We start from the raw sequence: 18,605 nt of genomic DNA on the forward strand, positions 1-18,605 counted from the left end.
CTGCTTTCAAGGTAGATGCATCAAAACCAGACGGTGGTAAACGCCTGCAGACTTTGGGCTGGTATCTAAGATCTTCTGCAATCTTGGCTTGGCTGGAGCAGCTCCGCTAATTCTCACGGAGCGCCCTGAGGAATTACAAACGGCTCGAAGGGAAACAACCTGTTTTTAAAAAAATTCCTGTGGTCCAAACAAATATGTGTTTCCCTGTTGCTATTAATATCTCAGACCTTGATCCTCTTCCAAATACTTGTGCGCACGTTTAACAGCTTGCAAATGAGTGGTCCCTTTGATTCTAGAGTGGGAATGTTTGCTGGGATCATGAATTATTAAAGGTGAAAGATGCTTTCCAATGCAACACGCTGACCATGTTTTCCAACACACTTTATTGCCTTCATGGTGTTTCTCTCAACCTGGCAATGAAAAATTCATTTCCAAGTTCAGAGGGGAGGTTTGGAGTGCAGTAACACTTGGTTTATGCAACACCTTTGGGTCCAAACTCAATCCTTCTTTCTAGGCGTGATTTCTAGTGGAATAAGACAGACATTTCCTTCTGTCTGCTGTTCTGGGAAGCCTTTTCTTTTGCAGATCTCTCTTTTGGGCCATGTTCAAGCTCCCCACTCTTTCTTTGCAGCAGCAATATTGCAGTTTGAAGGTATTGCTGAATTTGCTGCCATCTAATGGGAGAATTTAGCCTCGGCGACCTCAACTCTATTTTGCAAGCAAAAAACCCCATTTTCTTGCACAATCCTGCTGCCACTTGGCAAAGCAGCATCTTTCGCACATAATCCCAGCAAATTTAGGCACAGGGAAAAGCTGATCTGATGGCTGGCAGCTGGGCAGTTCTGCACGGGGTCACGCAGTTGGGAACCATTGTGGACCCAGTAAAAAGAACCTTTTTGGGTTGATCAACCTGAAATGGTGCTTCTTTTATCGTAGACCAGACTTGCAAAGTATGCTTGGATTTATATTATTTTATGATAAAACAGCAAAGCAGAAATAGTGAAGATGGGTCCAAAGAAAACCAAAAAAAGCCATTTTTAGATATCCCAGACACCAAATCCAGGCACCTCTCCAAACTGAGCCACATAAACTCTTCCTGAGGAGCTGTGGTCTTCAGGCAGCTCCTACCGCTCCATCAGTAAAAATAGTTTATAATGAAATACAGTAAAGAGGAATTGACATGGAATGGGAATATAAACATATTGCATTAAGAAAATTAGGTCTTTTAACGATAGAGCCAAGGGAGAATGGCTTGTGGCAGTGGGCAGGCTGGGGGAAGACACTCAGGGGACGGGAGCTTTAGTGGTACAGAGCTGCTGGAGCACTGAGATGGGGTGTGCGGAGGAGAGAACTCATCTCTAAAAGACTCAGAAATTCCTGTGTCACTGCAAAGTTGTACCCTACCTGGTGAAGCTCTTAACGCCTGATTTTGAGCATGAGCTTGGTCCATCAGTGGTCTCTCTTCATCTCCATTTGCAAATGAACATCATTTCCAGCAAGCGCTTTTGGGTATCACACAGAGCTGGCCCCTTTAAAGGGGTAATTCTGGCAGCAGAACCAAGAAAGTCTGCTCTCGCCGGGCTCTGTGCGTTACAGGTCTCTCCCATGGAGATGTGACATTGTCTGATAAAGACTAAACTTAAACTGCAATTTTTCCATCAATGGGGATGTTGATTAGCTTCAGTTACTCAGGCCTTTATTCATACAGGAGTAGCAATGTCTCATAGCTTTGCAAATCAGTCAGGGACTGCTAAAAACTGTTTGAAGCAGGGAAAGAGAAAACTGGTACATGTACATGGGCATCTGGAGCTCTTAAGCCTTGTTTCTTTGGAAAGCTGAGCTATAACAGAGTCAGAAACATGCAGAATTATATACTTTTTTTTTTTAATATATAGTGTTATTAGAAAATCAACTCTTGTTGTCACTATATTTTTGTAAAGCAGAAACTGACTACTATTATGCTTTGCCATAATATACATATAAATAATAATGGCAACAAAGAGCAAATCCATATGAGCAGAATTATTTCCCCAAAATCTGCATGTAAGCACAGTCTTTGAATACAGCTGTTGAACTGCTGGGGGATGAGGCAACACATGAATATATAAAAATACTAACATATAACATTCATATTATTTATTTAGTCTGTATGTCCTTCTCTGCAAAAATAGTTCTCTGCAAAAATACAATTCTCTGCATCAAGTTGTAAAAAGAAAAAAAAAACCTTGAAATTGTGACATGTGCTTGTTTAGATTTTTTACGCTGCCTTTTAAAACTGATTCAGTATTTCATAAAGAAGCCGTCTCAGTTGCAGGAGGGCAGGGTGCAGCAGCTTGCTCTTCCCTGCCCACCCTGAGAGCTGCTGCAATAGTGCAAAGATCTGCTCTGGGAGCAATGCAATGCAAAGAGGTCTTGCAAGCATTTATCTGATCATATATCCCACCACCCTAGTGCTCTTTCTATTATCCTGGATGTGCTATTGGGGCTTTTGAATTTATTTTGAACAAAGTTTTTAGCAGTTTTCTGTCAAGACCCATTAATGCTCACTGGCACAATAAACCAGGAAAGAGGAAAAACTAGCTTACCTTGCCTAATTGGAAAGACTTACAAAGTGCATTTAGGATATATTGCATATTTCATTGTTCCAGATCAAGTCCGATCAGATTGCAAAGCCAGAGCAAAAGTCACCACTGCATGGCAGCACCGATGGCCCTACCCCCCCCTCGTTTTATACACTGGTCTTCGGGTGACTCCTGGTATTCATTTCTTTTATCCCAAGAAGCGGTTTTGCTCCCTGCTGCTTCCAGTATCATTCCAGCATCTCGGATCCAGCTGCATTCCTTTCCTGCCTCTTTCCTTAGCCTGTTCTTTGTCTCCAAAAGAAAGTGTCAAAGTTTCCCAACAAGTATTTTGGAGGGCTTATGTGCTGTGGGATAATGGCAGGAGATCAGCGGGGAAGGGGCCGGGTGACAGCCAGCAAATCCGCAGCAGCTTTTACTCTAAGCATCTGAGGGAGATCAGGCAAGGCAGACACATGGGGAGCAGAGATGGTGTCTGAGGGCTATTTTTATGCTTTTCTGGCTGTCGCTGCAGTTTCAGATCATGGAGGCAGGGGGGTCTGTCCATCACCAGCAGCAGCCCTTTTTCTTCTGAGGTGGCTTTGGTACCTCTGCTGCTTTATTTTTCGATTCATCTTCACGAACTTTGAGCAACCTGGGAGAAAAGGAACCAAATTAGCCAGGTATTTCCTCCATATTTTGCATTGCTACGCTGTTTGCCTTGACAAGCATCAGTAAAGGAGGCTCAGCATGGCTGAAAGGAGTTAGGAGCCTTCCAGCTCAGGCCAATTTGAGAACCATGGGCTCTGCTAAAAATGCCAGCCTAAATCAAGTCACAGACAGAATTTATTTTAGTCAACCCAGGGAGAAGTCAGCAGCATCCTGAGAAGGGTTTTGTTAATCTCCTTGCAATGCTGACTACTCAGGAGACATCTTACCTTATCTCTGGCTCATCCCAGCATGCACATGCTGCTCTGAGTTTTCCCTGACATTTGGGCACATGGAGTCTCAAGTGACAGTTACACACCAGCATTTGGAGTTAAAAAAGCAGAAGGAAGCCCATTAAATTCAGGACAGCTGGCAAAATCCAAGCACATGCCTCACCTGATTAAGCTGACCATGGATTCCAAGACATTGTGGCCCGAGGCAGCACTACATTCGTAAAACGTGAGCTGATGCTCCTGGAAGACAGTGAGCCCAAATAGAAATGTAATATTCTTGCATTGGAGTAGCTTAATGTGGGAGTAAATAGCCACGGGACAGTCACAGCCAAGGGGAAACAGGAGGGACTGAAGGAAACAAATAAGTCAGTAACCTATTTACTGGAATACAAGTGTGAAATCCAGGTTGTCTGGTAGCTACAACACCAACTTTTAATACCAAGGAAAAGGCTGACACTGCAGACAGAACAAGATGCGATGCCCTCTGGTTAATGGAGCAAATACGGAGACATAACTAGATGTTCCCAGGTCTTTTGTGCCTGCCAGTGACTACTTTGGGAAAAAAAAAGCATCTAAACCCTTATCCTGCTGTCTCCATTTGTAAAACTGCTCGATGGATACTGGCCCAAATCCCATAAACTTTGAAATTAAGTCAGTAAAGATAAGATTCTTCTCACCTAATTTTTATTAGCCATCTATATTTGAAGAGATTAATCGTACTTTAAACATTTCAGTCTCTTTAAAATAGGATAGAGCTTGGTGTGTTTATTATTTTTAGGATGCTGGGAAGACATGTGACACTTCACAGCAAAGGTAAAGAGAGCTGAAAATGTTTTAATTTATAGATCCAGTTTCATAAACTGTTTTACTGGGGCAGCAAGGGGAAAGCAAGGCAGGGAAGGGTGAAAGATGGGTTCAGAGATCGCTTTGCCAGCCACCAATGCACAAAAGGTAAGTTAAGGGCTTTCACCTTTCTTCAGGTCCTCAGGCTGGTGGCATCCATCCTTAGCTGTCCTTGCCCAACTTGGGTGGACAGCACGCTTTAGCAGGGCCGTGCACCTACCTTGGCCAAGCGTTCCCCCTCCTCTGTAGGGACCTTTCTGTCTTCAGTGCAGTCGGTTTTGTTGCCAAGAAGCAGAATAGCAACTCCGTCTTCTGCTCCTTCCTGGGCAATTAAAGAGGGGAGGATCAGGAGCGTGTCTGAATCTCCCTTGAATCACAGCCAGCCACACTGTCTAGGCACATCCTGGAGCACCGGGAAGGATGCCCACAGATTTGGGCTGATAACAAAACCTTAAATTCTTAAACAAATTTAACAGCATTTAAGAATGGGATTTTTCCCCCCCTTAAGTCATCTGTCCTGGTCTATTAACAGGGCAGAGCACTGAATGAATTAGCCTTGTAGTGGATTCACTTTGTGTTCAACTTAGGAACCATCCAGGAGATGCTCTGGCTGACATCTACAGGCACTGAGCAAGGTGATATCCTATTTTGTTCCAGTGTTTTTAAATGCTGACTTTGTACTTGACTGGAAATCTCTGACAAGAAATTTTTAATAAGACACAAGTTGCCTCCCATTTCCCAGGACTCAAAGTGGGCTGTTCTTGATTTAAAAGCATTATCAAAATCACTTTCAACATTTTCCATTCCTCTTTTTGATTTTAAAAAAGTTGATCATTATCATAATGATGCTATCAACAAATTACCCCAGGAAACACTGCAAAAATGTGAAAATTATCAGTATCTGAATTTAAATCCTCCAAGAAAAATTGTTTTCTAACCAAAGCAAAGCAGAATACCCTTTACAAAGGGTTTGGTGACCCCCAGATCCCCATCCTTAACCAGGGGCAGAGATCAGGTGGGGAAATGCTGAGCTCGGATTCACTGCCAGTTCCAAGACCTCGGGGACAGAATGAGGTTTTTCTACTTCACCCACCTGGATGCAGCTCAGCCAGTACCGCACGTCCGAGAAGGAGTACTCCGATGTGATATCGTACATCAGCACAACGCCATCTGCCTTCCGGAAGAACTGCTTGGTCATACTGTGGTACCTGTGTACATTTTAAATGGTCACCACTAAGGTCTAAGGAGCTTTTGCCTAGGAGCGATTTGAAATCCCAGTGGGAAAGCTGGAAACGCATGTCTACAAAAAAGGCAAAGCCAGATTTTGCTCCTATCCTGATCACAGAGGCCATACAAACAGCCCGAATGCTTATTTTTATCTTAATTACTTCCTTTATTATTCTTTATCAGATCACACACAGTACAGAGTCCCTTCTTAAACAACCTCTCCTTTGCTTAGCAAAGCCAAGAACATTCCTTTCCACTAAACTGCCAGAAAAAAAACCCCAAAACAACCCACAGGTTGCTCTCCTTAGGCAGACAGCACAGCACCTTACCTTTCTTGACCAGCTGAGTCCCACAGGCGGAGAGCAAAGCGCTTGTTGTCCACAATGAGGTTTTTGACCTGATAATCCAGTCCTAGGAGACAAAAAAAAGAGATATTTTGATACTGTAGAGTTCATCCTTGTGACAGAGGATGGATGGAGAAAGCACATGGTGCAGGTGTGGTCTGAGGCTGCAGCTCCAGTGCGCTGGTCTTAAGTGAACCTCCAGCTTTTAGATCTTTGATGGCTGGATTTTGGGAAGGTCTCATGATGAGTAAAACCGGGTTGGTTAAAAGAGAAGAATATAGCTGAAAGGCAAAGCAGGGAAGAAAGCACCAAGGCCATTACTATTGGTGCCCCTAGAGAGGGCAAGGAGGACCAGCATTGCCTGCTCAGGAGCATCCAGGCATGCGAAGTCGGTGGTCCTATTTGGTCCTTGGTGACATGTTGTATAGCACGTGGTGTGAGCTGTAACATGCATGTAATAATCACCAGAAGCTTGTGGGGTGGAGGAGAGGGGGTTGTGAAGGTCACCCAAGCAGATGCAGAGCCGTGCTGGAGAGGAGCTGGAGGACACCTACCTACTGTGGCGGTGAGGTGTGGGTTGAAGGTGTCAGCGTGCAACCGGTACAGGAATGATGTTTTGCCCACGTGGGAGTCCCCGATGAACAGCACGTTGTAGAGGTGGTCTGGCTCCAGGGAGGCTTCAGGAGAACCCCTTGGGGCAGGTCCTCCCCCATCTGCAGAAACAGCCCCTGGCTTTCCAGGGCTGAGCTCACCTTTCTGGCTCGTTTTCCGCCCAACTTCTTGCTTCTTCTCCCATTGATCAACATTAAGGTCTTCACTCTGTTCTCCCAAGTGTTGCTTTTGAGGCTGCATGCTGCTGTTGCCTGCATCCCTCAGTGAGCTGTCTCCAAGGACCATCCCCAGCTGGTCATTCCCAGCATCTTCCTCCTGTTGGACCCTCATGTGAAGGATTGGTCCTGATGGCATCTCTTGTTTTGGAGGTTCAGCAGGTCCGGCAGCTACCTGCTCTGTTTCCATCACATGCAGTGGCTTCTCCTTCAGCTGCTGGGAAGCAGTGTGAAGCCTCACCTTATCTGCCTGTGCCGAGACCTGCTCCTGAAGCTCGCTTTGGACTGCCTGTCCCGAAGCACCTAGCCGCCGCACATCTGGAATGAGAACATCCTTCTGCATCATCGTTTCCAGCTTTAGAGTGCTGATTTGTAACGGCACCTCGAAGACCTGGGAGGCCAGCTCAAACGCACCATCACCACGGCCCTGCTTTAGCCCTAGACCCTGAGTTTCAACTAAACTCACCCCCGCCTCCAGCCTCTCTCCCTGCACCACCTCCAGACCTTGAGCTCCATCCAGAAGCCTCCCCTCTGCAGCAGCTCTCTCTCCCTGTGGTAATTCCAGTGTCTGGGTGTTCTTCAGGATCTGCCCATGAGGACCAGTGAGTGCTCCCAGCTTTACTTCCAGACCAGGACCCTCAGCAGCAGCGGCACACTCAGGATAGGAAGCAGCCTCAAGTGGAGGGGACACACATCCACCAGCAGCTCCCTCCCACGTGTCCGCGGCGTGAGCTGCACGCAGACCTGCCTCCAAACAAGGAGGCTGGCTCTGCTCCCCTTCCCACATCCCAGTTGCATCCAAGTGCGCCAGATCTGCCTCTGTGCTCCCTGCCGAGGTTGATTTGAGCTCCTCTGCCTCTGTAAGCAGCTGCACATTTACATCAGTTCTCTGAATCTCCAGTGTGTCTGGGATTACAGCCTCCTCAGGGGGCTGCACACCTGCACCAGCCCCCTCTCCCTGCCCAACTCCTGCTCCCTGCAGATGAAGCACAGGCTCGTGTGGCAGCCCACACTCATCCTGCCCTTGTTCCCCATCCTCAGCCTCCTCCCCAAGCTGCATGGCTACACGGTCCTCCCCTCCCTGGGGGGTTTCTGGGCTGGCACCCCCATGCAGCTGTGTGTCTGTCCAGGAGTCCTCTGCCTCCACCATTTCCACTAACTCTGGTGTATCAACCTGATCCAGGGGTTGCACATCTGGAGCCACGCTCCCTCCCTGCTCTGTCCCTGGGGACCTAACCTCACTTGGCAGCTGCAGATCTGTCTCACTGCTCGCTCCTGGGGTCAATCTGAGCTCATCCACCTCTGCAAGTGGCTGCACGTTGGCATCAGTGCTCTGGTCCTCCAGCAAGTCCAGGCTTTCAGCCAACTGCCACAGTTGCACGCCTGCATCAGCCCCCTCTCCCTGCCCAACTCCTGCTCCTTGCGGATCAAGCACAGGCTCGTGTGGCAGCCCATGCTCCCCCAGCCCTTGTCCCCCATCCTCAGTCTCATCCCTGAGCTGCACGGTTCTTCTGTTCTTCCTGCCCCGTGGGGCTTCTGGGCCAAGACCCCCACGAAGCCGCGTGTATACCCAGGAGTCCTCTGCCTCCAATTCTACTAACTCCTGTTTATCATGTTTATCAACCTGATCCAGGGGATGCACATATGGAGCCACACTCCCTCCCTGCTCTGTCCCCAGGGAGCTGGCCTCACTCAGGGGCTGCAGACCTGTCTCACTGCTCACTCCTGGGGTCAATCTGAGCTCATCCACCATTGCAAGCGGCTGCATGTTTGTATCACTGCTTTGAACCTCCAGTGTGTCTGGGATTACAGCCTCCTCAGGGAGCTGCACACCTGCACCAGCCCCTTCTTCACACCCAACTCCTGCTTCCTGCAGATCAAGCACAGGCTCATGTGGCAGCCCATGCTCACCCTGCCCTTGTTCCCCATCCTCAGCCTCCACCACAAGCTGCATGGCTGCATGATCGCTCCCTCTCTGGAGGGTTTCTGGGCTGGCACCCCCATGCAGCTGTGTGTCTGCCCAGGAGTCCTCTGCCTCCACCATTTCCACTAACTCTTCTGTATCAACCTGATCCAGGGGTTGCACATCTGGAGCCACGCTCCCTCCCTGCTCTGTCCCAAGGGACCTAACCTCACTTGGCAGCTGTAGATCTGCCTCTGTGCTCCCTCCTGGGGTCATTTTGAGCTCATCTGCCTCTGCAGGCTGCTGCACATTTGCATCAGTGCTCTGGTCCTCCAGCAAGTCCAGGCTTTCACCTGAATCCCACAGTTGCACACCTGCATCAGCCACCTCTCCCTGCCCAACTCCTGCTCCCTGTGGACCAAGCACAGACTCGTGTGGCAGCCCATGCTCCCCCAGCCCTTGTCCCCCATCCTCAGCCTCATCCCCAAGCTGCCTGGCTGCATGGTCCCCCCCTCCCTGGGAGGTTTCTGGGCTGGCACGCCCACGAAGCTGCATCTCTGCCCAGGAGTCCTCTGCCTCCACCATTTCCACTAAGTCTGGTGTATCAACCTGATCCAGGGGTTGCACATCTGGAGCCACGCTCCCTCCCTGTTCAGCCCCCGGGGACCTAACCGCACTTGGCAGCTGCAGATCTGCATCCATGCTCCCTCCTGGGGTCATTTCAAGCTCATCTGCCTCTGCAGGCTGCTGCACATTTGTATCAGTGCTTTGAACTTCCAGTATGTCCAGGCTTTCAGCCGACTCCCACAGTTGCACACCTGCATCAGCCCCCTCTCCCTGCCCAACTCCTGCTCCTTGCGGATCAAGCACAGACTCATGTGGCAGCCCATGCTCCCCCAGCCCTTGTCCCCCATCCTCAGCCTCATCCCTGAGCTGCACGGCTCTTCTGGTCTTCCTGCCCCGTGGGGCTTCTGGGCCAGGACACCAATGAAGCTGCATCTCTGCCCAGGAGTCCTCTGCCTCCACCATTTCCACTAACTCCTGTTTATCAGCCTGGTCCAGGGGTTGCACATACAGAGCCACGCTCCCTCCTTGCTCTGTCCCCAGGGAGCTGACCTCACCCAGGGGCTGCAGATCTGCCTCTGTGCTCCCTCCTGGGGTCAGTCTGGGCTCATCCACCTTTGCAAGCAGCTGCATATTTGCATCACTGCTTTGAACCTCCAGTGTGTCCATGATTACAGCCTCCTCAGGTGGCTGCACGCCTGCATCAGCCCCCTCTCCCTGCCCAACTCCTGCTCCCTGCAGATGAAGCACAGGCTCGTGTGGCAGCCCATGCTCATCCTGCCCTTGTTCCCCATCCTCAGCCTCCTCCCCAAGCTGCATGGCTACACAGTCCTCCCCTCCCTGGGGGGTTTCTGGGCTGGCACCCCCATGCAGCTGTGTGTCTGTCCAGGAGTCCTCTGCCTCCACCATTTCCACTAACTCTGGCGTATCAACCTGACCCAGGGGTTGCACATCTGGAGCCACGCTCCCTCCCTGCTCTGTCCCAAGGGACCTAACCTCACTTGGCAGCTGTAGATCTGCCTCTGTGCTCCCTCCTGGGGTCATTTTGAGCTCATCTGCCTCTGCAGGCTGCTGCACATTTGCATCAGTGCTCTGGTCCTCCAGCAAGTCCAGGCTTTCACCTGAATCCCACAGTTGCACGCCTGCATCAGCCACCTCTCCCTGCCCAACTCCTGCTCCCTGTGGACCAAGCACAGACTCATGTGGCAGCCCATGCTCCCCCAGCCCTTGTCCCCCATCCTCAGCCTCATCCCTGAGCTGCACGGCTCTTCTGGTCTTCCTGCCCCGTGGGGCTTCTGGGCCAAGACCCCCATGAAGCTGCATGTCTACCCGGGAGTCCTCTGCCTCCAATTCCACTAAGTCTGGTGTATCAACCTGATCCAGGGGTTGCACATCTGGAGCCAAGCTCCCTCCCTGCTCTGTCCCAAAGGAGCCGGCCTCAGTCAGGGACTGCAGATCTGTCTCACTGCTCCCTCCTGGGGTCATTTCAAGCTCATCCACCTCTGCAAGCGGCTGCACGTTGGCATCAGTGCTCTCGTCCTCCAGCAAGTCCAGGCTTTCACCTGAATCCCACAGTTGCACGCCTGCATCAGCCCCCTCTCCCTGCCCAACTCCTGCTCCTTGCGGATCAAGCACAGACTCATGTGGCAGCCCATGCTCACCCTGTCCTTGTCCCCCATCCTCAGCCTCCTCCCCAAGCTGCATGGCTACACAGTCCTCCCCTCCATGCGGGGTTTCTGGGCTGGCACGCCCATGAAGCTGCATCTCTGCCCAGGAGTCCTCTGCCTCCACCACTTCCACTAACTCTGGTGTATCCACCTGACCCAGGGGTTGCACATCTGGAGCCACGCTCCCTCCCTGCTCTGTCCCCGGGGACCTAACCTCACTTGGCAGCTGCAGATCTGTCTCACTGCTCACTCCTGGGGTCAATCTGATCTCGTCCACCTCTGCAAGCAGCTGCACATTGGCATCAGAGCTCTGAACCTCCAGCATGTCCAACATTACAGCCTCCTCAGGGGACTGCACACCAGCAGCAGCCCCCTCTCCCTGCCTGATCGTCACTCCATGGGGGTAAAGCAAAGCCTCTTGTGGCAGCCCACACTCACCGAGTTCTTGTTCCCCATCCTCAGCCTCCTCCAGGAGATGTATGGCTGCACAGTCGCCCCCTCCCTGGAGGGTTTCTGGGCTGGCACCTCCATGCAGCTGCGTGTCTGCCTGGGAGTCCTCTGTCTCCACCGTTTCCAGTGCCTGAGCCTTAACTGGGAACAGCCCACCCAGATCTGGGCTCCCTGCAGGTGTTTCTGCTGGGGAAGGACCCTCACCACACACTGCAGCAGCACCCATTTCCTCCCCCAGCCCTAACTCTGGTTTATCATCCTTCTCCAGTGGTTGCACACCTGGAGCTACGCTCCCTCCCTGCTCTGTCCCCAGAGAGCCGGCCTCGCTCAGGGGCTGCAGAGCTGCCTTCAACTCTGCAAGCAGCTGCATGTTGGCATCGTTGCTCTGGGCCTCCAGCGGTTGCACATCTGTTCCCGCTCCACCTTCCTGCGTGTCGGCGGGTGGCACAGCCGCCGGCAGCGGCACCTCTGCACCCACGCTCCCTCCCCATCCTGCCTCTCCCCTCGCAGACTCACCCTGCGGTTGCGGTTCTGCCTCCCTGGGCTGTGTTACCTCCACCTCCCCTTCCTCGGCCCTGGCTCTGCTGCTCCCTCCATGCTGAGCTGGGGCTGGCAGCACGTCAGCATCTAAGGTTTCTCCCTGGGGCTGCACCTCTGCACTGACACGCTCTTCCTCCAGCATCCCGGGGCCAGGAGCCACTGTCACCTCGGGGAGGACACCGTCCTTCCGGGCTGCTCCCACTCGTGCCTCAACCTGGGATGGTGGCTCTGGCTCCAGGTGCTCTCCTGGCTTTATTTCAAGTTTCTCTGAGAGCCCCGATGGCAGGTCAGGCGTTTCCCCCAGACCCACGTCCAGGGGCTGTGCATGCTCTCCTGGAGCCACAGCTGGGCCAAGCTCATCTGCAGCAAGCTGCCATCCCGCTGCTAGTCCTGCCTCACCAGGCTCAGGTGGCCCCAGACCTGTCTCCAGATTTTCTCCCTGGCTTAATGCCACTTCCTCAGCTTCTCCTGGGGGCTGTACCTTTTCCCAACCTATTTTTTCCTGCATCCATCCTTCTCCCTCCACCTCCATCAGTGCCTGCTCTCCTGCCTCTGTGCTCTCTCCCGGTGCTTCTTGCAGATGCTGAGCTGCCTTTAGCATCAGCTCCTCCACACCAGTGCCCTTTCCCTGCAGGAATAACATCCTCCGTGCATCCTCTGGGCTCTCTCCCTGCTCTGCCCCTGGCTCCAGAGCCCTGCGGTGCCTGGCTCCCACGGACGCACCAGCCTGTGTCGTGTCCGGAGCACAAAGCTCAGCTGCAGCCGGTCTCTCTTTCAGGTCTCCTTCAAATGGCTTGTGAGCGACGTGGCTGGGGAGGGTCTCTTGCAGGACCCCGGGGGTTGTGCCATGGGCTGTGGCTGCCTCCGGCCCCGTTTGGGGCTCATCATCATCCTGGGGGTGACAGGCAGCGTCTGCTGGTACAGGGGGTGTACCCGGTGCCTGTGGCTTCAGCTGTTTGCTCAGAGCCGCTATTGCATCATTCATCTCTCTTAGCAAAGAGCTTTGGTTAGAAAAGTGTTCCTCTTTGAGAAATTCTGGGAAGGGGTCCTCTTCTGTGGAGCTCGCTCTTGGTGGGGCTCCCAAAAGGCTTATTTCTGCTGGCAGCATTTCCCAAACCCTGGAAAGGGCAGAAAATGGGGGGAGGTCAGTCCAGTTTCCAGGTCAGGCTGCAGCTCCCTCCCAACTGCTTGGGCTGGCACTGGGGGGGTCCACTCCTCCACCACCTCGCCCTGTCCCTCTCCAAACCCGACTCTATTTACCCTCTGAGTGTACTGGAGGTTCACACAGGTAGTGATGGGGACAGGAGAAAGGGGGATGCACACCCAAGGAGACAGACCAGGGGCCGTATCCTGCCCAGCAAGCTAGCATGCTTCTTCCCAGGCTCTGTGTTCACATTATCGGAGATGAAAAGGCAACTCTTGGCCAGGTACGGTGAGTGCCTGAGCCAAGGGAGCGATGCAGGATGGCAAGCCAGGGTAAGCAATCTGATCTCCAGGATGAGAGATGAGTGGGTGGAAAAAGAGCATTAAAAGGAGTTAATGTTACATTTTGCCTGGAGAGGGTGGAGGACTTGGTGCTTAGCACTGGCTTGCAGATATCAAGGGCATGAGCTGAAGCAGCAGCTGTGACTGAGGACCTCTTACACTTGGTGGGTGCTCTTGACTTTGGGCTTGCCACTCTGGGACCCCAGCCTAGTCCGCATCTCGGAGCGGTTCTTCTCACTCTTCTCCGGACTCATCTGCAGTATACAGGGTGGGAAGAGGAGAGAGAAAAGTGCTTGGTGAAGGAGCATATCCACCTGAAATGATGCCGAGCTCTCTGGCAGAGAGATGTACCCATCCAAAATCTTGGGAGTATCAGAAGTAACATCCTGCTATCCCCCCTTTCCCAAGCATCTATATGGCACCGCGCTGACCCAGTTGAGAAAGCTTTCAGGGGAGACATTGCCCCTGCTGCAGAAGCATCCTGTGCTTTTGGGGTCCCCAGCAGTCCCAAACTGAACAGCACAAGGCCCTGGAGCACGGACACCCCACCCCATCCCCACACACCCAGCTGCAGTACCTGTGGGGACGGGGGCATCTCGCTGGGCAGCTCTGCAGCCACTCTGTCCCTGCAAACACAGAGCACAGGGGTCAAAATGGCAATTTGCATCCTCTTCACCGCATCCATCCCTGCCCCAGGGTAGTCCCCAGCCCTGGAGGCAGTGATGGGCTGGAGCAGGACAGCAAAACCCACAACCCTTGGATCAGTCCTCGTTGGGTCTTTCTGGGTGAAGGACATCCCCATCTCTGCTAGCACTGCCCTACAGGGACATGTTCAGTGCATGGTGCTGATAATCCTGGCTTTTTTTCTGATGCATTTCACACCAAGCCGTGATTAACTTACACTGTGGAGACCACTGAAGCACAGCAATGGCCGAGACCTATCAAACTCATTCCCCATCCACTGCAAGCCCCAGGAGGAAACCTCGTAGGTGCAGAGGGAGATGCCGGTCTCTCAGCTACTCACCCAGGCTCCTCCATGTTCTCCCAAGCCACCGCAGCCCTCGCTGTCTGCAGGCGCCCGTGGGTCTGCTGGAGCTGCTGCTGGAGGTGCTGCAGGCGGTCCTCCAGCACCCGGTTGCTCTCCTCCAGCTGCTGGTTTTCAGTGCTGGTGGCTTGCTGCATGCTGCGGAGGCTGCGGCACCGCGTCTCCAGCTGCGGGATGGCAGCCAGGACACTCACACCCTGCCAGGACCCTCACACCCTGCCAGGATCCTCATGCAAACAAATTATGGATAACCATCTCCTCTAGACAGGGGGATGAATTTTTCCCCCTGAAGGCGGTGGGTGGGAAATTCAACTTGGGTCCTCTGGGGATGGAGGGGAGCACGAGGATGGGGGTGGCAAAGGTGGTGGTGATGGAGGTCCTATGTGACAACCCACATCAAAGGCTGGCGGGGACAGACCAGGATCAGCTGTATAACACCCTGTTGCTGCTATGGGCACAGCCCGGAGACCCCGTACGCATGATGGGGGGCTGGGGCTTAGGGCCAGCTCACCTCCATCTGCACCATGACCAAGCGCTGCACCTCCCTCTCGCTGGCATCCAGCGCTCGCTGCAGCTCCATGCCGTGCTGGTGGCTCCGGGCCACGCTCTGGGATAGCAACAAGGATGTTAGCACCCACTGACCCATCTGGGAGCTGCCACAGGGGTTTGAGGGTGCTGGATCCCCTCCCAGGGTGGATGGCAAGGGGAGAGGAGTAGCTGGTGACCCACCTGCTGCTCCAGCCGCTGCTGCTCCTGCTGAATCTGCTGCTCCAGGACCTCACAGAGCTGCTGCACCTCCTTGTCATGCTCAGCCACACGCCTGCCGGAGATAGCACGGCCAGAGGGGTGGTCAGACCCCGCTGCAGTGGGTGCAGGTCCCTGGGACCCCACATTGCCCATGGGACCTGCAGGCTGCAGCTGGCTCAGCCCGGAGGGGTTCACCCAGCAAGGACGTGTCCAGCAGTCTGAGTCCAGCACTTTGCCATCCTGTGTGTGACTGTAGAGGGAGCCCGGCCCCAAACGTCAGCTCCCAGTGAAACTGCTGTTCCAGCCACTGATGGAGATGCTGAAAGCACCCAGGTTTCTCCCTCCTTGGGTGCATCTCCATGGCTGGGGTGAGCAGGGGGTCCCATCCCTGTCCCCATCCTTTCCATCCCGTCCCTCTCCACTGCCCTGGGGTGACTCACTTGTTCAGGGTCGCCTTCAAAGCCTCCTTCTTGCTCCTGGCTTCTTGGATACGGTGCCTCATCTTGGCCAGAAAGTCCTCCAGGTTGCCCAGGAGTTGGGGTTCATCCTCCCGGAGCTTCACCCAGAGCTGCCAGATCTCCTGTCTGCAGGGAGAGGGATGTTTCATGGTAAGCATCCCCCCAAAGCCGGGCCAGCTATGGGATGCCAGGTCATTTAGCTCACACCGTTCAGGACGCATGGTCCTGGGGGACAGATGAGCATTGGGGTGACCGTGATCTTGTCCCCTGCCCCTGCGCTTGGAGCAAAGGCACCTCTAAGCCATTTCTGTGCTCACTGCCTGCATGGGGATCAAATGAGGGGAATACCCTGCCCTTTCCCAAGCCTTTCCCCCTAGGGCAGCTCAGCCCCATCCTGCAGGACACCCACGGGTGCTAAACAGGGTGGCTTACTCTTCAGAGACGTTGTCCATGCCCAACTGCTCCATGAAGGCAGCAAAGTGTCTCTGCTCCTCGCTGTCCGCCCCATCCAACGCTGGGCTGGGGAGGACCAAGCGGACCCTCCGGGATGCCGTTTTCCGCCGGCGGTGGTTCCTGGTAGCTTTTTGGGAGCTCAGGAACTGCCCTGCCAACAGATACCCCAAACCCTCAGTGCCCAGCCAGGGCAACAGCAAAGCCCAGACCCCGACACTTCCCACCCCATGGCTTCGACAAGCCGCTTCAGCACAATAGGACCCCTCACCATGCCAGCCGTAGGCTGAGACCCGGGCATGGGGACACTTTTTGGGCCATCATGTGCCACCCAGCAAGGGGACTGTTTCAGGTTCTGCCGCCGGGGCCATGTCCAGGATCAGCCCAGGCAGCTTGGACGCAGCGTGCTGGCACTTACAGAGCCCGGCAGTGAACTCCTCAGTGCTTAACCGCCCGGTGCCGGCAGCATCCAGCCCATCAAAGATGAGCTCCAGCTCCTCTGTGCTGCATGGGAAATCTTCCTCCTGCAATTTCTAAGAACAAAGCAAATTCAGGGGAAACACCTACCCATCATCCAGGCTCCAGCCACTGCGGCAGCATTTGACACGAGACGATATCCCCATCCCTTACCTGCATGTCTGAGCGGGTGACGAACCCCGCCTGGTCCTTGTCCTGCTTTCTGAAGAAGTCCTGCATTCTCTGCACCATTTCGGATGCCCCCGGCGGCTCCTCGCTGGGGCTGGGAGCTGCTGCCGGTGCCTCACCGGAGCTCTCCTGCAGCTGCCTTCGCCGGCTGGAGCCCATACGCCGGCCCTTGGTGGCCGCCCGGCGCTCTGCCATAGCTCCTGGCTCAGTCCTGCTGAGGGGGAAAACAGCGGGTGCTGAGCCTCAGCCAGCTCTCTCCTTGCCGGAGACCTTTGCTCTGGCGCGATGGGAGATGGCGGAGCAGGACTGAGCTGGACATTCATTTTGGCTGGTGTAAAGGGCCCCCGGGTTTGGCAATAGGAAGGGAGGCACTTATCTCTGATTGCACGGCATAAACGGAGCCTCGACCCACAGCAAGCATCAGCCGTCCCCACCAGCTTCAAGCCCAGCACCCACTGGGCGAACGGCTTCTCGTGCCACCAGCCAAGCACCCATCCCAAATCTGCCCGGCTGTGGAGGATGCACGGGGCACCAGCACAGCTCGAGGGTCACCGGGGAGGTGACACAGCCAAGAGGTGACACCAGCAAAGGACCAGCCAAGGTGATGCTGGAGATCTGGGCAAAATGTGCTGGCTCCACCTGCTTTCTTGGAACTCAGCAGCAGCTTTTAGAATTCCTCCCCCAGCTTTCACAGCTGTGAGTCACCTCCGGGGAGAGCTGTGTGAGACCTCGGGGAGGTTTCCATCATGCCTGCACGCTCGCCCCAGCTTGTGGGGTCTGAGCTTGGGACCCCCCTCACTCCCCTCTCCCCATCCTGGATGGGTGGCAACATCACCAGCAGCCACTGCGCCATCACCGTGAGGGGCTGTTCTCTGCACGAGAAAGCTGAAAAAATGAGCGGAGGAAACCATGGCCACAGAGATTGGCTGATAGAGAGCGAGGGCCATGCTTGAGGCACCTGATGGTCACAGCCTGGCTTTCCGTTCCCGGCGCAGGGATGTCCCCCCAGCTACTCCAGCCCTCTGCCCCTTTCCTTCTGCAACACGAACAGCAATTCTGCTAAATCCTGGGATACACCAGAAACGTGGGAACAGGGCCCAAAACCATCCCCTTGAAGCACAACACTTGCAAGCGCTATCCAGTAGCAATACGTGGACACGAGGGGGTTCTGAGGAGTCACTGGAGCCCCACGGGACACCCAGCAAGCCAGGGACAGAAACCAGGTGCCTTTATGGTGGTCCCAGCCTCTAAGACAGCAGAAGCAGGAGCTCGGGGGGGGGGGGGGCGCAGATGGGGTTGGTTAAGGCATTGAAAAGCCCCCAGTTACCTGCCCCAGCCTCAGGGGCTGAGCTGAGCCCACCACACAAAGGAGGTGAAGAACAAGAAGGGGGGATGGGATGGGAACCACGCACCTCCCAGTCCCGGCTGAGCAAGGACCCCCCCCCGCCACAGCATCACTGACTCCCGGCGACCTGCCTCCCCTCCAAAACACCCCACGATACTCCCAGCCATCAGAAAAGGGCTCCTAGCCTCAGTCCCCCCACTGGCAGCCAGAAAAAGCCTCCCCAGCTCACCAACAGTGAGAAAACCCCCTTATTTTCCTTGCTTTTCTATTTTTTAAGGCGACGCATGAGCTATTCCCAGAGCAGCAAAGCTTACCTTACCTGTGTGCCCAGAGAGACCCTCAGTTTTGGGGTGCACAGGACAGAGAGGCTCCCCAGGCCAGGAGGGATGCTGGTCCTGTGCTGACGGTGTTTGACCTGCCAGGCACCCGAACTCTCATTTTCTCTCTTACTCAAGGCGGCTTTCCGTTTTTGGGTTACACTCAACTGCCGGTGCTCACATGTTTCCTGTTTGCCGCATTGCAAGCAGGGTGCGAGAAGGGCCCATCCGGAGGGTCACCGTCCCCCC

At 54.1% G+C, this 18,605-nt stretch overlaps 1 protein-coding gene across 3 annotated transcripts; it reads right to left on the reverse strand.

Annotated features, from left to right (window-relative positions):
* Positions 1-1,966: 1,966 nt before the first annotated feature.
* RAB44 (RAB44, member RAS oncogene family) lies at positions 1,967-18,468 on the reverse strand. Of its 3 annotated transcripts, none has more exons than XM_075055328.1 (16): positions 18,359-18,468; positions 16,680-16,905; positions 16,468-16,582; positions 16,032-16,203; positions 15,582-15,725; positions 15,124-15,214; positions 14,906-15,001; positions 14,374-14,561; positions 13,927-13,975; positions 13,509-13,603; positions 6,468-12,982; positions 5,899-5,980; positions 5,436-5,550; positions 4,563-4,664; positions 3,663-3,739; positions 1,967-3,213 (listed from the first exon to the last, which is right to left on the reverse strand). In XM_075055328.1, exons 2-16 carry the CDS (start codon positions 16,887-16,889, stop codon positions 3,126-3,128), a joined length of 8,139 nt encoding a protein of 2,712 aa, XP_074911429.1. In that variant the 5' UTR covers positions 16,890-16,905; positions 18,359-18,468; the 3' UTR covers positions 1,967-3,125. The 3 variants fall into 3 exon arrangements, with proteins under 3 accessions (XP_074911429.1, XP_074911427.1, XP_074911428.1); XM_075055326.1 differs by having other exon boundaries at positions 16,680-16,908; XM_075055327.1 differs by having other exon boundaries at positions 16,680-16,908; positions 18,354-18,468.
* Positions 18,469-18,605: the final 137 nt, after the last annotated feature.

This window comes from Buteo buteo, chromosome 23 (genome assembly GCF_964188355.1).
Source record: "Buteo buteo chromosome 23, bButBut1.hap1.1, whole genome shotgun sequence".
Taxonomy (NCBI): Eukaryota; Metazoa; Chordata; class Aves; order Accipitriformes; family Accipitridae; genus Buteo; species Buteo buteo.